General features: G+C 30.0%; 3 protein-coding genes across 3 annotated transcripts; 2 read left to right on the top strand and 1 right to left on the bottom strand.

Moving 5' to 3' along the window:
• The first annotated feature begins 544 nt into the window (after window positions 1–544).
• Window positions 545–2,812, top strand: tub (interleukin 1 receptor associated kinase 4 tube). The gene is made up of 4 exons (XM_011498402.1): window positions 545–1,050; window positions 1,284–1,453; window positions 1,721–2,079; window positions 2,534–2,812. Exons 1-4 carry the CDS (start codon window positions 893–895, stop codon window positions 2,783–2,785), a joined length of 939 nt encoding a protein of 312 aa, XP_011496704.1. The 5' UTR covers window positions 545–892; the 3' UTR covers window positions 2,786–2,812.
• A 127-nt stretch (window positions 2,813–2,939) lies between these two features.
• Window positions 2,940–6,559, bottom strand: Rbsn-5 (Rabenosyn-5). The gene is made up of 6 exons (XM_011498401.1): window positions 6,388–6,559; window positions 6,033–6,155; window positions 5,787–5,927; window positions 5,535–5,696; window positions 3,962–4,716; window positions 2,940–3,265 (listed from the first exon to the last, which is right to left on the bottom strand). Exons 1-6 carry the CDS (start codon window positions 6,518–6,520, stop codon window positions 3,038–3,040), a joined length of 1,542 nt encoding a protein of 513 aa, XP_011496703.1. The 5' UTR covers window positions 6,521–6,559; the 3' UTR covers window positions 2,940–3,037.
• A 4,581-nt stretch (window positions 6,560–11,140) lies between these two features.
• Graf (GTPase regulator associated with FAK) lies at window positions 11,141–21,325 on the top strand. Its single transcript, XM_011498400.1, has 20 exons — window positions 11,141–11,480; window positions 13,500–13,657; window positions 14,806–14,877; window positions 14,946–15,047; window positions 15,249–15,359; window positions 15,451–15,555; window positions 15,993–16,064; window positions 16,256–16,322; window positions 16,597–16,694; window positions 16,783–16,877; window positions 17,117–17,198; window positions 17,266–17,368; window positions 17,442–17,663; window positions 17,759–17,864; window positions 18,245–18,656; window positions 19,098–19,299; window positions 19,395–19,551; window positions 20,242–20,292; window positions 20,370–20,449; window positions 20,770–21,325. The coding sequence occupies exons 1-20, from the start codon at window positions 11,321–11,323 to the stop codon at window positions 20,859–20,861; spliced, it is 2,547 nt and encodes an 848-aa protein (XP_011496702.1). The 5' UTR covers window positions 11,141–11,320; the 3' UTR covers window positions 20,862–21,325.
• Window positions 21,326–22,291: the final 966 nt, after the last annotated feature.

Here is a 22,291-nt window from a genome sequence, read left to right as displayed (position 1 = left end):
TAAATGAATCGATTAAATAAAACTTTGTGCTTGTGTGGATGGCAAAGATTATTTTAAAAATTGATTTCAAATTGCAAATGCTTTATGGTATTATTGAAATAAAAACACTTATATTAGTAATAATAATAATTTTAGTGTACCTTTAATACAATGCGTTATTGGCTTTATTAGAATAGATAATCGAAGGCAGCTAGCGCATCACTCCATAATGTTTTACGATAAAAAAAAAAAGAAAAAAATAAAAAATTAAAAAAAAAAAAAAAAACTCTAACGGTAAAAGAGACACTTTTAATTCAACTTGAAAATCAACGTTTTTGTCGAACGCCTTGGCGAGATTCAATGAGCTTCAAATACATACTGAATTGTCTAATTGAACAAAGTTCATTGGTCAATCGGTGCTTAAGATTTTATTGGCAAACGAAGACTTCATAACCTCTTCAGATTATGCTGAAAGATTAAGAGAGAGAGAGAGAGAGAGAGAGAGAGATTTGTTTTTCAATTTTACCGAGTATGACTTGCATTATCGTAGCGCGGATCTTCTGTTGAACAGCCAAATGTCCTTATGGAAATTAAATGTATTTTCTATCCAAACAGTTTGTATTTTTCCCTGAACTTTCGCATTTATCATATTCCGTGCGAGCCCAGCGATGGAGAAAGTAAGGAGCTCCAATGACAAGGATAGATAATGGAAACAGTAAAAAGTATATTTTGTATGCGCGAGTGACGCAAACAATTCGAGGTAAATACGCGATATTAGCTCGGGAGTGTCGATTATTAAGAACATTAAAGTTGTTAATAATTCTGTGATTATCAAAGTTCGTTAACATATCAATGTTACTTTTTTAGTTTCGTAAATAGTACGTCAGATAGTATTTCTATAAAATTTTTGAAGATGACAACTTTAGATACTGAAATTCGAAAATTGCAACCTGTTGAGTTATGTACATTGTCACAAATTTTAAATCAAACAGACTCATGGAAGAAATTGATGGCTATTGTTCCAAAGGACACAGCTGAAAATCATTATGTATTCAATAATGAACATTTTATGTAAAAACATTTTTCATTATTAATTATAATAGTTATCTAACCACAAATCGACATATTTAAAATTTTAATACACTTTTGTGGAATAAAGAATAAAGCCTATAGTTGTAAATTGAGCTAAGAAAATATCTTCATTCTAATAAGATAATTAACGATTAAATTATCAATAGGTTTGCAAAATTTCTCCTCTTATTATGCAATAAAAACAATTAAGTACCATTCAATTATTGTTGCAGAATGATCGAACAAGCAATTCGTCAACAACAGAGAAGCGGTGCCGATATATTTTTGTCAGAATGGAGCACGTTAAATAAAAATAGACCAACTTGTCGCTCTATGCTGGAACTTTTAATTAAGGCTAAACTCTTCAGGGCTGCAGACTATTTAGCAGTGAATATTTTAAAAAGTAGTTTTCATTGAAATAACAAAATTTGAAAAAAATTTGAAAAACACAAAAAAAAAGAACAATAGATAGTAAAAAGTCATTTTCAAAATACCTATTATAAAAATTTGACGGATATTTAAAACTCCTGAGAAGTTTTACTAAAGAATAATCTACATTTTAGAAAATTCAGCTTTCAATTCTATAATAGTTGGCTGAAAGTATTTAGATTTAAGTATTCGATTTATTTTATTAGAAAAATATTATTATAATTATCTAAAAACATTTTAGGTGATCCTCCTAAACGTCCTAAAAGTGGACCAGCAGCCGAAATAGATTTATCTGATAAAGCATTAGAAGAATTATTGAAGAAGAATCAAGCTGAAAATTTAAAAACTGAATGCCAACTTACAGAAGACATAAAGACATCGTGGTCACTTAATTTTACAGAAAAATCAATTAACATCGTTGATGATCGTCGAGAAAAAATTGAGAAAAATATGGATCAGTATGATTTAGTTAAATTCAGCGGTGATAAATCCGATTTAATGAAGTTCAGTGTATCTGACAAAGAAACAATTAAAGAACTCCCAAACCAAATGTCAGATCTAATGAAATTCAGCAATATTAAATTAACCGATGATCCCGAGGTATACATTTTCAATATATATATACATTAAATTATGACTATAAAATTATATTTACTTAATAATTATGATGGTTCTCTATAATTTTATAATTGAATAGGTTCCTTAATTATACAAAATTATAATAGTATAATACAAATACAATTGAATCAAATTTATAGCCTTGTTATAATAGTATGTACAATGTTTAATTTATTAAATAAATTCTACAATATGGATGTAAATAAATAACATTCGAGGGTAGATTTTTAAAATAGCAACATGCTAAATTATTTTAAATCTAATAAAATTATAGCATTACGTTCATTTATATGCCCCGTGAAATTAAATATTAATATATTTACAAAATTCATACACGAATTTTCCGCTTATTTTTTATTAATTACTTTTAATATTTTCCTAAATTGGAATATGATATGTAAGATGAATTGTAAAAATTTTTAAAATGTATTTTCAGTTAAGAAGCTATGTATTACAAGAAGCTCGTTCAGAAGATATTCCTTTGTGTGTCAGAGAAAATGCATTTCATTCCGGTAAAATCATTTTGTCTGAAACTGAAACTTCAGAACATTCAACGTCTATGGATTCTTCAGATATTATACAATCATCGATATCGAGTGATCAAGTAAATTTACCAAATGTTTCACAAAATGTTATACCTATAATGGTTCTGGAATATAATGGAAATAAAGACAAAAGTGCCACGTGATAATTAAATCCTATATTTATGTATAATATATTAATAAATACTTAACATATGTAAATATTTAAAACTTAAGATAATCACATTAAAAAAATGTACATATAATTTTTTTTTAAATAATACTTTTTAATATAAATTTAAACGAATATATATTTCTGCATTAAACTTTTTGTTTTTTAAATATTAAAATTTTTGATAGGTCTTAGTCATGTATATCACAGTAAAATTAATTTCTTTACTTTTGATGCAAAATATTAATTAACTATTATCACTTTGTTTCATTGCAAAGTAGGCACTTTGAAGTTCTTTTAAATTTTTTTCCAAAGCAGCAACTTCATCGAATTTACACTCTTCTCTTGCTTGTTTTATGTAAAATCGAAGATTACTCATTTGTTCTATAAATGGATCCATTGATGTGGACGATATCATTATATTTCCTCCAGGACGACCTGACGTACCCCAACCTTGAGATTGGTCCAACACCACCTTAAATATATTTTTCGATAATTTTAATTTTTATAAGACATACAAAAATTCCCTTCTCTTCAATTTTTAACACAATCGATAAAATAATGAGATTACGAAGAATTTTTAATAAACATAAATTTATTTCAGTTTTTTGATAATGCACGATATATTACGGGTAGCCGATTTTGCTTTGCAATTATGATGTAGGAACAACTTGAATGAAATTTTGATAATAATGAAATGTCTTTTATTCCATTTTCAAATTAATCTCGTTCTTTTTACACATATTCATTAAAAAAAAAAAAAAAAAAAAAAAAAAAAAAAATCATTATTCCTATTTAATATAACATTTTCTATATGAAGGTATCAGAGTTGCTTGTTCAAACTATTAAACTATTATTACTATAAAAGCGGATTCCATTGTCAATAATAATTGATCTAATTAAAAATCAATTAATCAACAAACGACAATTAAAGAATGTCGAAGACGATATATTCGTACGACCAATTTTGCTATACAAATAATCTTAATAAAAAAATATACGGACTCAGCCGAGAGTATACTCGTTGTAAGAATAAATTCACGGAATCGATTCCCACTCGAATAGTTCCACGCGTTCTTTTCATCGGTCTATCTTTTTAAAAGTGCTACTATTATCATTACCAAACATAATAATTGAAAAACGAAGAAAACAAACGAAAACCACATCGTACCTGATTCGAAGTGGACGTAGGACTTTTTGGACTATGATCATAAACTTTTTGATATTCTCTTTGTGATTCTTTTTGTTTTTCCATTTGCTCTTCTTCTAATTGCCTTTCGTATGCAATTCTTGCTTTAATTCTTTCTTGTCGTTCTTTCTTTATAGCCTCGTATTCTTCCGTAGTTGGTACAGGTGGCGTTCTTAATAATTCATTTTTTAAATAAATCATCGCGGTCGTTCGTACCATTTGATTCAATCTATATTCTTGTTTCAATGAAACAGCACTATCATCGTCGATATTAACAAGCGTAGCTATTCTCTTACTTATTATGTCTATGTTATCTCCAATTTTAGCAATCTTTCCCCTTACCATTTGTGCATCTCGTAAATTATATGTCGACTCTCCTTCGTTCAAGGAATTCCACATTTTATAATATATTTCTATGAAATGATTAGCTTCTTGAATCTGAGTATGCATTTTGTCATAGAACTGGTAAACTACTGGCTTCTCAAAATGTCTGGCTTTTAATCTTTCTCTAGCGTCGAGGAGATTTTTACAATATTGACAAACTCTAAAGTGCTGTTCGTTATTAGAAGAATCACTAATTAGTAATAGAACGCTGTTTAAACTACTGCTGGAAGGTGATCTTGCAAGTTTAGAAAGACCAATTCCTGCTTGTACTAGCCGATCGGTAAAACGCGTAGATTCAGTAATTGGGGAAAGAGCTAAATCATCTTGCACCGATGCTGGACTTGTCATCTTACCTAAAATAATAATAAGCATAAGTAATCGATAGATCTTAATTAAATTAATTATCAAACCTTTGATATAAAACGTTTTAATAAAAACCAAAAAAGAAGATATTTAATATATTAATAAATACCTGAAATGTGTTTGCAATATTAAATATTTAATATATATATATATATATATATATACTACTCATTATTTGTAATTGGAAAGGATGAAAGATAATATTTACAATATTTACAAATATACGCATTTTATTTATTAAATTTTATTTTTGAAATTTTATTTTATCTTCAAATACTTTTAACTATTAACAAAATATTTTCTATATCATTTTATTTTATTTATTATTTTTGATAATTCTAAAATTTATAATCAAAATATATTTCTTAAACCAGTTAATAATTGAAATAATTATTGTTGAGCTGATTATGCAGGGTTAAGCAAGTGAATATTTATTTTTATTTTTAAATTTTCATAATTTTAATCTATTAATTTAAAGATCTATATATTAGAATAATATGTAGAGTATAAATTTGTATATTATTTAGATTAATTGCAAATAATATAAGTAAGTAAATTAAATGTAATGGTAACAATACTTTGAATTAATGGTAGTGCATTGCGTTTAAAATGTTCTATTTTATTTCATAAATTCATAAATAACAAATATAAAATAAATACTTTCGTTACTTACTTTAGGGATAAATATTTAATAGGCTTTTGGAAATGAAAGCGGTGTATTTTAATTTTATAAGATTTTTCTCTACATGCTTATCTAAGAAATAATTAAAGAATCATCTACTTTTTTTCATGATTTTTAAATACTTACGTGCCTCGACTAAAGATAAAAACATACTACAATCATGGCACATCATAACTCCGCATAATCTACAATGATGTTTTCTTCTGGTTAAATTGAAACTTTTTGCACAAGTAGGACACAACCGTACATCTTTGTCATCGACCCACGGTACAATAGCACGTTCGTGAGCTATAAATTAGCATAATATCGTGTTTGTAAGCTTAAAATTTCTTATTACAAGATTCCTATTCCTTAAAATATAGATTAAATTTTTAAAACCTTTTCGCTCGACTAGGTCATTTGGTAAATTATTTAAAAGTTTGTCCAGTCTTATAATAAGCTTATTAGTTTCCATGGAATATCTTTCTAATCTTGTATTTCTTATATCTTTGAAGTATTTTGTGTGAGATCTCATTTCACCTTTAAGCAAATCATAGAAATAAAAATAATATACTCCTTTATCCCATATTTCATAATGGTTATATTAATTTTAATATATAAAGTAAAGATTTAAAGAAAAATTACCAATTTCTTGGGGCCCCCAATCTATTTCTTGCTTAGTTTTTTGATTATTTGATGAAATTTCATTAGGATAATCTAACATTCCATCTTGTTTCAAAATCTTCTTCTTAGCTTTGCCAAATAAGTCTATAAATTTAGAAATGATAAATGAACAAATAGAGTTAACATTTTATAATTAAAAGTAATTTTATGCAAATCAAAACATTTATTATAAATTGAAACCAATTCAATATATAGAAATGGAATCTAAAAAATATATTTTTATACATATATTTTTATATTATATTTAATGAAAATGGGAAGGACACATTTCTTTAATAAACAAGATTATTAAAATTTATAAACAGTGTAAACAAACCTTTAAGAGATTTTAATATCTCAGGATCATCTTTATGAAACTCCTCAAAATGTTTAGTCAACAATGTCGGAGTTTTAAAATCTGTCATACAAATCGGGCAAATGAAGCCTTCCATTACTTCGACATGAGCCATAATGTACGTTCGTATAGAGTAATAACTTATATATATATATATATATATATATATATATATATATATATGATGATGATGATGATGATCGAAAAATAAATTCGCTAATATTCTACGTTTAGTGTAATAATAAACATCGGATAGACGATAAAAAGTTGGTACAATTCTTCTTATTAATGCATCAACATTACATCTAATCAATGAAGAACAGATAAAATGTACCGGCACAACAATACACATGAATTGTAACTTGTAATTTTCAACTTGCAACTTGCAACAAAATTGCCTAAATAATAAACACGCGGCTGCACCTTCGCACAAGCAAACCTGCACTCTCGCTACACGGACGCACGCCCATTTACGCATAAATACACAAACGCGCGCGCGCACGCGTCTAAGCTCGGATACTAAGTAGCGAAAGAATCCATTTTGTAGAATTTCGATACATCGATATTCATTGCAAGTAGAGAAAATATATTCACCGAATGGCAGTTATGATAATCGTATAAAAAAAGCATATGCATAGGCAAAACTATATCGTAAAATCGATTCTTGTTGGGCTGTGCAAATTTTAGATGTTGGCTGACGTTCGCAAAAACATGGATGACGGTAACGAATTCGTCATAAGTATGTGAAAGCAGAGTGTGCGAAACTTTGTATATACTTTATATCTTTTCTTTGTGTCTCGTCTCTCTTTCAAACATTTTTATGTGTATATTTGTACGCTTGCATTATAATATCATGTGCATGTATTATTCCTAAATTATATTCTCGTTATTTTTAATTATTTACTAAAAATAGACGAACAATTAAATGTACAATATTTGTTTATATAATATTTTTTAGTTAACTATACTGGAGTTGGTTAATTAATAATTAATTGATTTCAATTATTGGATGTTTCAATAATATCGAAACGTTTGTGTAAATTAAAAAATGCACTTTATAATTTCCATTACCTAAATAATAATTGTGTATTATTTTTGTTAATTTCAAAAATTAAATATTTTTTTAATAGACTAAGTTTTAAATTACTCGTGAATAAAAAAAGGAAGTACGATAAATGAAAACACATAACGAAAAAATGAAAAATCTAGATAATACAATTCATAGAATATTTGATAAATAATTTACAATACATTTAAAGAATATGGCATTTAAATAAATTTTCGCGATGTATAATAATTGCTAGAGATAAAACGATGACATCGTAGTATCCGGAAATTCTGTCAGTTTAATTAAATTCTTTCCATAAGATTTTCTATTACAACATTCAGAGACGAGGTAAAAAGAGGTATTGGAAAATTTTTTCATTTTCACGCAGATGGAAAGTAGTGTATAAAATCGTGAAATTTCAGACATTAATTGGGAAAATTGAATTTTATAGGCAATTCATTGGGCATATTGGGATTTGGGCCATTATTATTGAAATTAAGAATAATTTTGAAATTGCTAATTTTGAAATAATTTTAAAGGATTTGTTCGATCTAGTAGTTTGCCAAAATATCCATAAATTTTGTTTCTATATCGACTATAGAGATTTTGAAGATGCAAATCCTCAACACACACGCGCACACGCGCACACATCCATATGTATGTGTATATATATATATATATATATATATATATATATATATATGTACGTATGTATTGGTAATGAAGCATTGTATTGCGAGGGGTTGTAGCGCTTGACGTTGGCATGTTGAAGGAATTCGTCCTGGCAGCCGCCAGTGTCATTATATCGCAGGCTTTTGTTGCATGACAATTATCTGTAGGGAATGAGAGCCGAAGCGGTTACTCATCTCTAGTTCTAATCGCAATCGCGATGCTTAAGTTCGATGATCGGTGAGGAATTCGTGTCGTTATGTGAGATTAGCCAATAATGTTCATTGGCTTGAGTCCAATGCCTAATTGCCTGTAAATACTGTCATATTTTGTCGATCTTCGATCTTTTCGGCATATTTAACAACCTCCTTTTATCCCCCGACAGGATGATTCATCAGTGAGGAGTTTGTTTTCTTACCACGACAAATTAGGGTCAAGGCAATAAATAATACGATTATTGCCTTGGATCGGAGTCCTTCCTCTAGGCTAAGGTCGGTCGGCAACTATTATCGTGCCATTCTCAAAATGGCTATCGAAATCCGGCAAAACGATCTCGCAAACTTGACAGCGATTACTCTTTTTTGCCCTACGGCAATCTGTTTCTTCCAAACGATAAGATAGGCTCTTGAACATTGAGCTCCAATGTTGATCGATATAAGCAATTTAAAGAAAATTAATTACTTCACTAATCATGTTTTATATCAAACAAATAGCTTTTATTGCCGTGTAAAATGACATGTATATAAGCGAATGAAGGTTGCATATTGTAATTTGCATTATCATTGTCATTATAATTTTCATTCTAACTTTTCTTGATAATAGATTTGGTCTGTTTGTGGTAGGTAAATTCGATATCGCTCGACGATTTGCCAAAACAATTTTCGGTTTTTTTTTTTCCATCATATTTGCCAGAATCATTTGAAAACGAATATCTATTTAGCATTATTCTCTCATTCATTACTACCCAATCGATCAAATCCCAGCGTTTAATTAATGCATTTAATGAAAGAAGCCTTTTAAACAACGAATAATTGATCTACACACGGTTTCTAAACGATTAAATTCTTCGAAAAACTTAACTTATAACTTTTCATAGTGGATATTTCATTTTGTAATTAAGAGTTTATAAAGTATGGTTCTTAAGAAAGAACATTGAATTAATTGTATCGTCATTGAATGGCACATTTACTAGGCTCATTTTGCCATTCCCAAAGGGTAGTTTATTGCGGTAAAAAGTATGAGTACGAGGGCCACACGCACACCCACACGCACACACCCACACGCACACACCCACACACACACGGGCGCGCACGCAAAATCATTTTACCACAAAATGGTACGCAGTGGCATGAAAATATTTTTAAAATGTTACAAACAAAGGATATTTCGTTTAAAAAATAAATAATCGAGGACAATTTTGCAATAATTGTATGTTCACGAGAAAATTATGAGCGTGTAAGCTTACATAGGAATTTATTAAAATTACTACCCAAAGTAGTTTTTAAATTAATAGAAAAAATATTGCTATATTTAGTGAAAAATGTGGGTGGATGAGAAAAAATTACAAATTGAGTAATCGAGAATCAAGAAAATGAAAACAACGAATACATCTCGTTTTCAAATAGAAAAAATTCCTTAAAATGTATAGTATGTAAAAAAGAGCGAGAAGATTTAAAATTGCAACTGGTAAGAGGACCGTCATGTACGAATGTGCTCGTTAAAGTACCGATTTGTCGGGCAGTTGATGCTTCGCGTACGCACACATTGAAGGAGCGCACGCTACGTAGAAGCTATAAATTGAGTCACATTTTTCACATTTCGCCGTCTTTCTCTTTCTCTCTCTCTCTCTCTCTCTCTCTCTCTCTCTCTCTCTCTCTCTCCTTTTTATCGTATGTGCGTGCGCGCGCGGCGCACAGAGCAAGCGAGCGCACAGCATCGACTGGAATCGCATTCGTTTCAAGTTCCGTGGTGGCGACGACGACGAAAACGACGACGATGACAGCGACGACAGCTATGACGACACAACGACGATGACAACGATAACGATAAGGATAACGACGACGAATAAAGTGCAAAGCTTTCTACCGTACCAGTCGCATTAGTTTTTCCCGCACGGCACAAAAGCAAAAGGACTCGCGACGACGGGTGCTTGTATATCGTGAAGTACGGTGCATAAGGAAGTGTGGCTGTGTCTGTCTGTGCGGTGTTCGCTTCGTATGCTTCGGTTGAGGATCTAACGAGAGAAAAGGAGACGGAGATACACGCGGCCGCAAGATACTGCAAAGGAAGCGGTGGAAGAGAAGAAGGAAGACGAAGGCGAGGGCGAAGAAGAAGAAGAAGAAGAAGAAGAGGAGGAGGAGGAGGAGGAGGAGGAGTAGGAGTAGGAGGAGGAAGAAGGAGAAAGAGAGCATCATAGGACAAAATATGTTTAGCAAGTGAAGGAAGAAAGAGCGAGGAGCGAGATTCGGCAACGCATAGAGCGGAGAAGCTGCTGCCCGCGCACCCATAGTATACGCGTATTGTTACGTGCGCGTCGTCACCATCGCGAGAGGCTAAACGTCATTGTGGGAGGCACGTAACGAGCGCTAGAAAGTGTCTGTGAAAGCCTCTGTGTACGATCGGTGCGTGCTTCGCACGGTTGTCACTTGCGTGCGTGTGTGCGTGGTGGAGTGCGCGCGAGAGGGAAGAAAAAGAAATAGTCGCTGCTAATGCACGTGCATTTGGGAAAAGTAGCGCCGAGTGATAGGAGCAGCGGTAGCGATAGCGGCGGTAGTAGTAGTGATAGTAGTATTAGTAGTAGTAGTAGTAGTAGTAGTAGTAGTAGTAGTAGCAATAGCAGTAGCAGTAGCAGTAGCAGTAGCAACAGCAGCAGCAGCAACAGCAGCAACAACAGCAGCAGCAATAGTAACAGTAACAACACCAGCAGCAGCAGCAACATCAGCAGCACTTAAATCGTATTAGTAGATATATTAAGAAGAGAATAGCTACTTGCAGCTTGTAAGACAAGCAAAGGAGAGAGAGAGAGAGAGAGAGAGAGAGAGAGAGAGAGGGGCAAAATAAAAGGGTGTGTGAAGTTCGCGCGCGAGGCCGCGCTTAAATGAGTGGCACAGGAGGAAGAGTTGTAGGCGCTGCTCTGCTGTGCTGCTGTGGTGGCTGCCGCGACGAGGCGCAATCAAATTTACAGATCGACGAGGTAACATGGGTGTTGGTCTGAAGCCGCTCGAGTTCACGGATTGCCTCACGGACAGCCCCTATTTCCGCGAGAATCTCCACTATCACGAGCGGGAGCTAGAGAAAACCAGCCAGCAGATTAAGCGCCTTATCAAGGAGGTCAAGGATCTGCTCTCAGCTGCGAAAAGTACGTGTCCTCTTTCTTCCTTGCACACTTGTCAAAATTCAAACGCATCACACGCATACACGCGCGCACACACACACACACGCACACACACATTCACGAGTGCAATGCGCGTACGAGTATGATGCGAGCATAAAAATGCTACTCGCGCTCGTTTAAATCTATATCTGCATACATACTTCCATACGTACGCGCACGTACACACGGCACACGCATTAGATGTGCGTGCGTATATATATATATATATATAGGCGCGAGGGGGAGAGAGAAAAGAGCGGGAGCGAGAGAGAGAGAGAGAGAGAGAGAGAGAGAGCGCGAGAAAGACGGTGAGAGAATACGGGGAGACTCAATTGTGCATGTGTTTATACTGCTCCCCTCCCTCCCTCCTTGCTACATTAACTCTTTTGTAAAAGAGTCGCCAAATTTTTACTTCGAGCGAACTCGTTAATTAATCGTAATTTAGAAATCAGAGACAAGCGCATTTTCGAAAGATACATGGTGTAAATTGTCTCTATATATTTTATTCTCTCTCTCTCTCTCTCTCTCTCTCTCTCTCTTTACTTTGCTTGTCTTACAAGCTGCAAGTAGCTATTCTCTTCTTAATATATCTACTAATACAAGGTGGAAGGTCATGTTCATTAAGAGCTTTCCTTCTATGTTGTTTTAATGCTTTCAATCATACCTGTACGTACAAGCTCTATTCGATAACAATTATCTCACAATACAACCTATTCTGGTTAATGTCGGTTGAGCTGCGATTAGAGATATAAGGTTTAATTGTAAATAGCATGTCACCAGCTCTTACTGGCCTTTGCCTATGCTATGCGTTTATGCTTGATTCGACGTACCAAGATATTAAATACCTTAGGAGTACTATATTGGACTACTATATTGGATTGTAAAAGGATTACTATATTTCTTTTATTTAATGTCATTCAATGAATTATATATTAATACGAACTTTTGTTCTTCCTTGTCTGAATTTTTCACTATCTAAAATTGTAATCAAATACTTGTGCAATCGTGGCAAATTTGTAAAATAAAATTTCAATTGTACCTTATCAATTGATACAAAGATTTTAATAAAATATCTGAAATTATTGAAAATATTTAAAAAATAGAATTAATAGAAAAAATAGAAAAATATTAGAAATTTAGATGACATTGATTGTATTGTATTGAAAATAATGTTTTAAATTATAAATATGAAACACATTCACTATTTAATTGAATATCTTCCTCAATTTCTTTTCAATCCAATTTAAAAGAGTTTTTTTTTTTCTTCAAACTAATAATGCAATATTGGAAAGATTAAAATTATTTAAACAATTTACTTTTTTTTATTATTCAAAAATTTTAATTTTTACACATTTTCCAAAAAAAATTATATGCAAAATCTTTTGATATACTAAAATTTAATTTTAGTATTATAAAATAATAAGCTTTAAATACACATATCATCTATAATTATCAATTACTTGTGTTTACAATTGAAAATTTTATAAGTGTTTATAAAAAAATATATTTTACTAAATATGATTCTGACGACTTTTGATTTAAGCAATTCTCAAAGACCATATAAACTATTTTGATTTTTATGTATCATAAATTTATATAATTGATCATATTGCAGGATCGTATCATATAAAAATAACATCGATTAAAATAATCCAAGAGCAAAGCACATTATTAGTTGATATATAAAATTTTTATCTTATTTATAATGATCAAATGCTTTCTAATTAGTCAAACTGTTGTTATTGAAAAAATTACACAAACAAGTGGATTAAAATTCTATATATTTAAATTACTCGAAACATCAAACAGAGTGCAATTATCTTGATTATCAAGCCATATTCTATGGGATTTGTTGTTTAAATTTAAATTATTGTATAATTAGTTTTTAAACAATGTATCAGTTTTGAGTCTCTGATAGTGATCTTGAGCTCTTTAATTTTGAGTTCTTTGTTAAATTTATAGTGCAAACAACAAATTTATATTACAAAATGCACTATGTTGCAGATCTTTCCAGAGCTCAGAGGGCATTCTCGAAGACATTACAGAACTTTAGTTTTGAATGTATTGGTGAAACACAAACTGAAGATGAAACACACATATCCCAAAGCCTGAAGGAATTTGGTAAACTCATTGCGTTGATCGAAGACGAGCGTGATCGCATGGTATGCACAAACTTAGCACATTAGCAACGCTGTAATTTTTCTGTATTTAATACCTACAACAAATAAACTCACAACACTCAAATGCTTATGAATTAAACTTCATTCGATCTCATGAACGATAACAGTATGGTAATGAAAACAACTTTCTTTCAAGTGTTTTCAATGTTGTTTCTCTCACAGAACACAAGTCTCTTTGTCACATATTTTTATTGATCTAACTTTTCAAATAACACTTATCTCTTACTCAAATTCTTCTACAAGTAGACATAACTTATTAATTTTTCTTAATATGGTAAATTATAAAGAAAATACTATAAAGCAAACATTATAAAATTTACATTTGAAAATGGGAGAATTTACATCTTACATCTTAATATAGCAAATTATCATAGATTAGACAAAATCTATTACATATATCTTATTCTTGTATACAAATCTTAGTTTTTTATTCTTATAACAAATTCTCATATACAAAAGATATTTTGTAGTATTTTCTTCATTTGGTATTTGAATTCTTATAAATTCTTGTAATATAAGTAATATATTATTCTAAAAATCTATATTTAATACACGAGTGAAATTTTTTATTGCCTATGTATAGTTTTTAGCTTTGGTTATTCTATTGTTAAGGATTTGTATAATAATTATATAACAAATCTAGATTGTAGAATAATAGATATATTTTGTTTGGAAATAGAATATAAATTTCTTATAATATTTTCATTTTGTTTGATTTGTGAGTCGAGGATGATTTATTAATTATTCAATAGACATATTTGGCAATAGAGTATAAATAACCTACAATGCTTTCATTTTGTTTAGATTAAGTTGTTTTTATGAATGGTTTGTTTGGAGTTCAATAAAGTTATATTTTTACATTTTCACTTTGTTATCAGGAATAAAGAAAACTAAATGCATATTAGAATTTTAAAAGCTTATTTATCTGTTATATTTTTATATTCTTTATTGAGTGAATTGTAGATAATATTAATTAGTTTTATTAATAACGAATAGCAAAGTTTTTTGTATATTAATTTTATATAATTATACATAAACATTTTAATCTTACACTTTACTTTAATTATGACGATTTATTAACTTTTTAGATAATATCAGAATAAAAAGCAATATAAAATATTTTCTTTCAGTTGGAACGCGCGTACGATCAAATTATACTGCCTTTGGAAAAATTTAGAAAAACCCATATAGGTGGAGTAAAGGTAGGTCATTAATATATATTCATATTATAATAATGTGAAATATTAATGTAAATTATTATGATTTTTAGGAGGGAAAGAAGAAATTTGAAAAACAAACAGTAAAATTTTGCCAAAGTCAAGAGCGTTACTTGAACCTTTCTACTAAGAAGCAAGACAATGTTCTTCAAGAGGTATGTTATTTGTATCTTGAACTAGTCTCTTCAATTTACTCTCAATCGGAGTAGGTACTAATCAAATATAATTAGTAATGAATTTTTATATTGGTCATATTGATTTTGTTTTATGAAATTTGAAATTGCAATGTTTCGGTAGTTAAATAAATTATGCTATATTTATTTGTAAGATTGTTTTGTAAATTGTTTCATTAATAGGCGGATGCGACATTGGACATGGCCGAAAGGCATTTTTGTCAAGCAAGCTTAGAATACGTTTTTCTATTACAAGAAGTTCAGGAACGTAAAAAGTTTGAATTTGTTGAAACAGTAAGTAATTTTTGTACACAGTCTATAATGCAAACTAAAGATATGATTATAATTATAAAGCAATAAATTTATTATATTCATTATATTTCAGTTATTGAGTTTTATGTTTGGTTGGCTTACATTTTATCATCAAGGCCACGAAGTCGCCAAAGATTTCAAACCTTATATGACCGAATTACAGCTCAAGATACAGAAGGTTAGTTAATTTACGTTGCAATATGTTTCTTGTGTAATTACTTGTAGGTACTAAAAATATATTTACCTAAAATTACAAGGAATAGCTTTGTTTCATTTAAGCAAGCTGCATTTATTTTACAAAATAATTTATGGTGTTGGATTTAAAAGAAGAAAGCTTTTAATTTAAAGCTTTTAACTTAAAAATTCAGTAAACACAAATAATTGATAAATAAATTTTAGGAACATATTGCCATTTAATTTAAAATGTTGTTTTAAATATTTTTCACTCTAAAATTTGTGTTTATACAATTGAGCTCATGAAAATGAATAATTTTATAAAGTACGTAATATATTATTAATGAAAATTTAAACTAATTTTATTTTTGCTAATAAATAACTGCTTGCTTATTTACTTACAACTAATTTTTAATTTTGCGTGTGTGTGTGTTTTATAAGACTAGAGAGAATTTCGATGCTACGCGGGATAAAACAGAGTCTCTTATGAATAAAATGAAGGACGTAAAGAAGGTATGTAATTTGATTTTTGTGTTTAAGCTGTCTGTTGTATTATTAATAAATTTTTTATAATCCAAAAAATAGAAATTATTTATAGAATAATAAAAATTTTTGTATTTGTCAGTGCAATTATTCAAAAAATTTAATATACATAATTTATTATTATTAATTATTTCATAATGTACATGGTTTTTATATTTTAGTCTGCCATTGAAAGCGGCCCCAATAAGCTCTACAGTAGAGAAGGTTACTTGTTTCTTATGGAGAAGAGTAAGTTATAAAAATTATCATAAATCTAATTTTTCATTTATGTTAAACGTTTGTGTTTTTAACCATCACACTTTCAATGTATTTATCCATTTCCAATCTCACGAAATTTAGTTCGCGACTCTAATTTTCGCATACTATGTTTTTTTGTTTTTTTTTTGTTTTGTTTTGGTTTGTAATTAATTCTCTAACTTTAACTTACGACTAATAATTAGTCGTTGAACCGTTAAAGTAAATATGTAAAATAGCGGAAGGATATCGCGAACTATTTTTTCAGAGGCTTTTGGAACCACTTGGACAAAACAATACTGCACATATCAGAAAGATAAAAAGGAATTTACTATGATACCTTATAATCAGCTCACAGGCAAATTTGTAAGTTTAATGACCTTGCACAAAAACAAATTTGTTTTTAAAAGCATGCCTATAGTGAACTAACAATCATTTCTTTTTTCCTTAATAGAGCAGTAAAGATACTTTTACTTTGGCATCCTGTGTTCGGCGTATGTCCGAGTCAATAGAGAAAAGATTTTGTTTTGATATAACTGCTGTTGGAAGGTTAGTTTTTATGTTAAACTCAAGAAGTTGTTCTTTGTATATTTTTAATCTTCTATTTTTTAATGTAATTTAAAAATATGTTTGCTTCTAATTATCTAAAAATATTGGTGAATAAAAGTGATAATAACATAAACATTAAAAAAAAAAAAGAAGTGTAATAAAGACGAGTACTAATTAATGTAAGGAAATTAAAATTAAAAAATTCACTTTTAAATATTAAAATTATAACAATATTTCAGGTCTGGCGTTGTGTATACATTTCAAGCTTTGTCGGAAAATGATAGGAAGGCTTGGATGGATGCAATGGATGGACGAGAACCTGTAAGATTTAATTAATATTTGAACACATTTTTCTTGAGAGACTGTATTGGATTGTTATTCGTTGTAGGTTCCTGCTTTACAAGGTCCATTAGCAAAACCAGACGAAAATGTGATCGACGCAACTGGTCTCTTGTTTATTTCCAAGTGCATAAAAGTGCTAGAAGACAGAGGTAGATCATTAAAATGTTCTATTATAATATTTACTATTATAGTTGAAAGTATAAAAATCTGTTGATTTTATAGGTTTGGAAGAGCAAGGACTTTATCGCGTAGTTGGGGTAGCTTCTAAAGTAAATAAACTGCTGGCTATGGGCCTTGATAGAAGGAAATTAGAAAAGTTAAACTTAGAAAATCGTTACGAGTGGGAAAGTAAGACAATTACTAGTGCTTTAAAAACGTATTTGAGAACTCTTTCAGAACCCCTTATGACATTCCGATATTACGACAGCTTCATTGCTGCAGCAAGTAAATATTTAATATAATAAAATAGAATATTCTTTTATTATTTGTTATTAGATAATAATGATAATAATCAATGTTTCGTTTATTTCTTATTTTAGAACAAGAATCAAAGGATTTACGTATTAATGACATACACATACTCGTGTATCGTCTTCCTAAGCCAAATTGCAATGTTCTTATATTGCTCATTAATCATCTTCGCAAGTAATTATTCCGATCACTTGTTAAGCGTTCGCATTACAATATGAATCACAACATACCTTTGTCTTAGTTTTTCAAGCGTCGATAAATAAATAATTGATAAATATTAGAATACAATTTAATAATTATCTCAATATTATATTTATTATGTATTTATCAACATTAAGCTTCGTTCTTTAGTTTAAAAAATGATACTCGTATTACCAATCACTCGTCAATAGTGCTGATTTTAATAATGTTTTTTAAACGTTTTAAATGTAAATGTCATAAAAAAATCATTGCTTTTTATTATTTTAATTATTTTAAAATTCACTAATGCTCAATTTAATTTTCAATTAGTTCTATCAAAAAGAAAAATAATTTGTATAATTCTTTTACTTTAGGGTTGCTAAGAAATGTGATAAAAATCTCATGACTGTTGGGAATCTGGCAGTGTGCTTTGGTCCAACCTTGTTGCGACCCGAAGAGGAAACGGTAGCCTCGATTATGGACATAAAGTTTTACAATATTGTCGTGGAAATATTAATCGAGAATTGCGAACGTATAACGGCAGGCCCACCACAGGAGGCACCAAATACTGGACAAAATCTCGCAATAACAAGCACACAGCATTTGGATGATAAAGATGAAAAACAGCAGCAACAACAACAGCAGCAGCAGCAGCAGCAGCAGCAGCAGCAACTGCAGCAGCACCAGCAACACCAGCAACACCAACAGCAGCAAGGCGTCACATTAAATGGCGCCGTTCATATGCCATCTTATTCGGTGCATACTGTAGTGCCAGCTACAGTACAGGTAATGTTTAAAATCTTTTTTTTTGGGGGACGGCGAGGAGAATTTATTACTAAGCTTTCTATATTATTAATGGAATGGAATGCAACATTTGAAGCATTTACAAAGTAACTTCTCAAGTTATTTATGCAATTAAATATATTTTGTTTTATAATTAAATTTATATTCAAGTTATTTATATTAACTTTTTTATACAAGTTTGAAGAAAATTTATATAATTCATTAAATTTGCTTATATAGGCTAATATGCTATAATTTACAATCTAATTTATATATAAGGGAATAATGTATGTGACGTAATTACGTAAATCTAAAGTTTGAGTATTAAAGACTATTGGATGTCGTTTTATCGAGTCATGTAGAGCTTGTTAATTATATTGTCCATGAAAGTAAAATAATACAGTTAAAAATCAATTTTATATCGAATACTTTTTCATTGTTAAGCAGGAAATAACGAGATCCTATTATGATAGTCCGCTATCGGTCAGTTCTAAAGCAACGCTAATTGACGCGGATCAGAAAAATGGCGAGGATTATCAGGAAACGGAACAACACCCTAGTCACCGAATGCCTATGTTTGCAGACAGTCATATTGGTCGTTTGAAAAATCGCAATGCTAACTTTATGTATCACTCGACTGAAAGAGGTACATTTACAATGAACTCTTAAATAATTATAATAAATAGATAATATTTTGTATTTAGTATTTGGAATCTTATGTTGTATGTATTAATGTTATAGTTTCGGGAAGTGGCAACACAAGTAGTTCCAGTGAATCGATAGCTAGTGATCCACCACCGTATGTCAGCACTGGTGTACCTGTGAAACAAAAACGAGATTCCATGTTGGTCAACACTCACTTTAATTATCCGTCACGTAGTAATCCAATAATGTCTTTGTGAGTAAATAAATTCTTCGCTTTAATTGATTATTAGAGTAAGGATTGATTTAATCAGCCAATATGGCCTAATCCATTTGTTTAAAACAATATTAATTTATTTGCAATTTCTACTTGCGAGCGCGCGCGCGCGCGCGCGCCTGTATGTGTAAATACTTGACTCGGATAATTTCATTTCAAGCGGGAATGAAGGTCTGACAGGGCTTACACGTATATGAAAATCTTGATAAAGAATTGAAACGGCATGAGTGGAATGTCGCATTTAATGTCTATTATGCTGAATAGGAGCGAGAGAGGTATCAAGGATTCAGATTACGCACTCGTGTTCAGTATGTTGATACAAACATTCATCATCTTATCGCGTTTTAGGCTTCTGTAATCGTGTATCAGCATTTAATAGGAATATTTAGTTTTTGTGTCAACTCGATCTAAACTCCAGACTAGCGTTTGATATTTTGTAAAAAAAAAATTTCAAAATATCCGTCAGATTATCATCTTATCGTTCATATTATTTTTAATCGTAATTTTAAATCATTACCATTACTACTATTAAAAACTAGATAATACAGAGCTTATGGTTTATTTTCATTATTTATTTGTTCATTTCTTATTTTGTTATTTTATTTTTAAATTGTTATTAAATTTTTGAAACATAAAAATAAATTCCATATTATTTTTTAACCATTATAGAGTAAACACATCACCTAGCAGTGGTCGTTCCAGTCCAGGATCAGGAATTTGGTAAATTTATTTGTAATAATATTTGATTTGATTTTTCAGCGTTATAAAAATTTATATTATAATGTTTCATTTTGAAGGAGAGTACGAACATTGTATGCCTGTATGGCAGAAAGCGTTGGAGAATTATCATTTGAACCGAATCAGATAATTACAAATGGTAATTACATTTACTTATTTATTATTGATTTTCATTTATCGTTGATTCTTTTAAACGCGACCGCGAGTAGCTTCGCATGATCAAATTGTTCTTCGATCTAAACCTATTCTTAGATGAATGGAAGTAAGTTTGAGTCGAGCGATCAATCTCCACCGATAAAAATTATAATTATATGTTTAATACAATCTCTGTTTTAAATAATATTGAAAGGAATATTTTTATGAGTACATTTTATATTCTAACACTAGATATAAGAATCATTTTTTAATTATTAACGTTATTATTACTTAATAATAATAAATGATTTTTTTTTTCCATAGTTCAACCTTCAAGTGAGCCAGGATGGTTGGTCGGTACTTTAAATGGTAAAACCGGTTTGATACCGAAAAATTATGTCGAGCAATTACCCTAAGAGGAGTCAACGTCTGGAAATGGTGCCGATGCCCCTGCTAACCGCATGGCCATCAGAATTCCCTCCTACACATTCCAGCAAAGTGCACATTCCGCATATACCAATTTAGCACTTAGTGGAAATTTTTTATATCAATACGTATACAGAAGCTTTGATTCTCGGCTTTACTCAGACAACATTAGTGCATACAGCCAAGATCACAAAAGTACATATTCTTGTCAGCATCTAGCTGTATTATTTTCTATTTGATAAATCGCGTTCCGATTTCGTTTTAAATGCTTTTTGCAATGATATACATTAAGTCGTCGATAATTCGAACGACTGTTTATCGAACAATTTGTTATTTATCAAATGGAGAGGTCTTTCACACAAAAGTTTATAATCGTATCCCATTTTTAGGGAAATTTAGTCAATTATGCATATTATTTATAAATACATGCATAAATACATACATTATATATATATATATATATGTGTATCGGTGTGTGTATGTATGTATGTGTGTGTTTGTGCGTGCGCGCGTATATATGTTATGTATGTATATATATATATATATATATATATATATATATATATATATGCATATGTATATTTATATGATATAAATAAATTTTCAATAATCACCACACACCAAAGCTTTTTAAATTAAAGCTTTTAATTTAATCTTATATTCAAGGAATAAAGAGATATCTCGTCCGCAATCGCCTTTCCAAAATGATTTAAAAAAAAAAAAAAAAAAAAAAAAAAAAAAAAATTATGCTCAAAAATTTCTTAATTTATATATACAAGCTTTTAGCTATGCTCTTTTTGTGTACATATATGATTTGTAATTTGTATACAAATTAAGTTGATTTATTGTACATAACCGGTAAGAATACTAGTGACTACAGTGAATTTTATGGTTGCTGTTTTTATTTTGTTTCGTAAAGTCTGTTATGTGTAATTATTAATGGAAATATAAAGTGGCTATTTGATTGCAAAGCTTAATATATATATTTTTTTTATGTTGTTTTTTCACATCCCTGCTATCCATTTAAAGTATATATTGTAATATGTGTAATATATGTGATAATTTATGGTAGGTACGTATAGTACATGTGCAAGTACCTGGTAAATGAGGCGGTGCATCTATTTACATCGTAGGTAGTACAGGTATGTTTTAAGTCAAGAAATTTAAAAGAATTGATTTTTTTTTTAATTTTACTCAACAATTATTTCATCAATATTAATTCAATTTATGCAAAAACAAGTGTCACTTGTGCAAAGTATTTTTTGTCAAAATAATGAATGGTTAGCAAAAATTTGTATATATATATATATATATATATATATGTATATACATAAAAAATTTTTGCTTCCATATCCATTATATGAAATTGTATTTTTTTTTAACAATTGGCATGGAATATGAATCGTCCTTTTTACATTAA

This window comes from Ceratosolen solmsi, unplaced genomic scaffold (assembly GCF_000503995.2).
Source record: "Ceratosolen solmsi marchali unplaced genomic scaffold, CerSol_1.0 scaffold30, whole genome shotgun sequence".
Taxonomy (NCBI): Eukaryota; Metazoa; Arthropoda; class Insecta; order Hymenoptera; family Agaonidae; genus Ceratosolen; species Ceratosolen solmsi.
Note: the sequence above shows the minus strand (reverse complement) of the source record. Positions and strands in the feature narration are given on the sequence as shown.

Coding starts and splice junctions, on each gene's coding strand:
- tub (XM_011498402.1), top strand. CDS start 893: ATGACAACTTTAGATACTGAAATTCGAAAATTGCAACCTGTTGAGTTA. Junction 1,454..1,720: donor AGCAGTGAATATTTTAAAAA/GTAGTTTTCATT, acceptor AAAACATTTTAG/GTGATCCTCCTAAACGTCCT. Junction 2,080..2,533: donor AATTAACCGATGATCCCGAG/GTATACATTTTC, acceptor ATGTATTTTCAG/TTAAGAAGCTATGTATTACA.
- Rbsn-5 (XM_011498401.1), bottom strand. CDS start 6,520: ATGGCTCATGTCGAAGTAATGGAAGGCTTCATTTGCCCGATTTGTATG. Junction 4,717..5,534: donor TTTATCTTTAGTCGAGGCAC/GTAAGTATTTAA, acceptor TTATTATTTTAG/GTAAGATGACAAGTCCAGCA. Junction 3,266..3,961: donor CTACGTCCACTTCGAATCAG/GTACGATGTGGT, acceptor AATATATTTAAG/GTGGTGTTGGACCAATCTCA.
- Graf (XM_011498400.1), top strand. CDS start 11,321: ATGGGTGTTGGTCTGAAGCCGCTCGAGTTCACGGATTGCCTCACGGAC. Junction 15,556..15,992: donor TACAGCTCAAGATACAGAAG/GTTAGTTAATTT, acceptor GTGTTTTATAAG/ACTAGAGAGAATTTCGATGC. Junction 16,878..17,116: donor GATATAACTGCTGTTGGAAG/GTTAGTTTTTAT, acceptor ACAATATTTCAG/GTCTGGCGTTGTGTATACAT.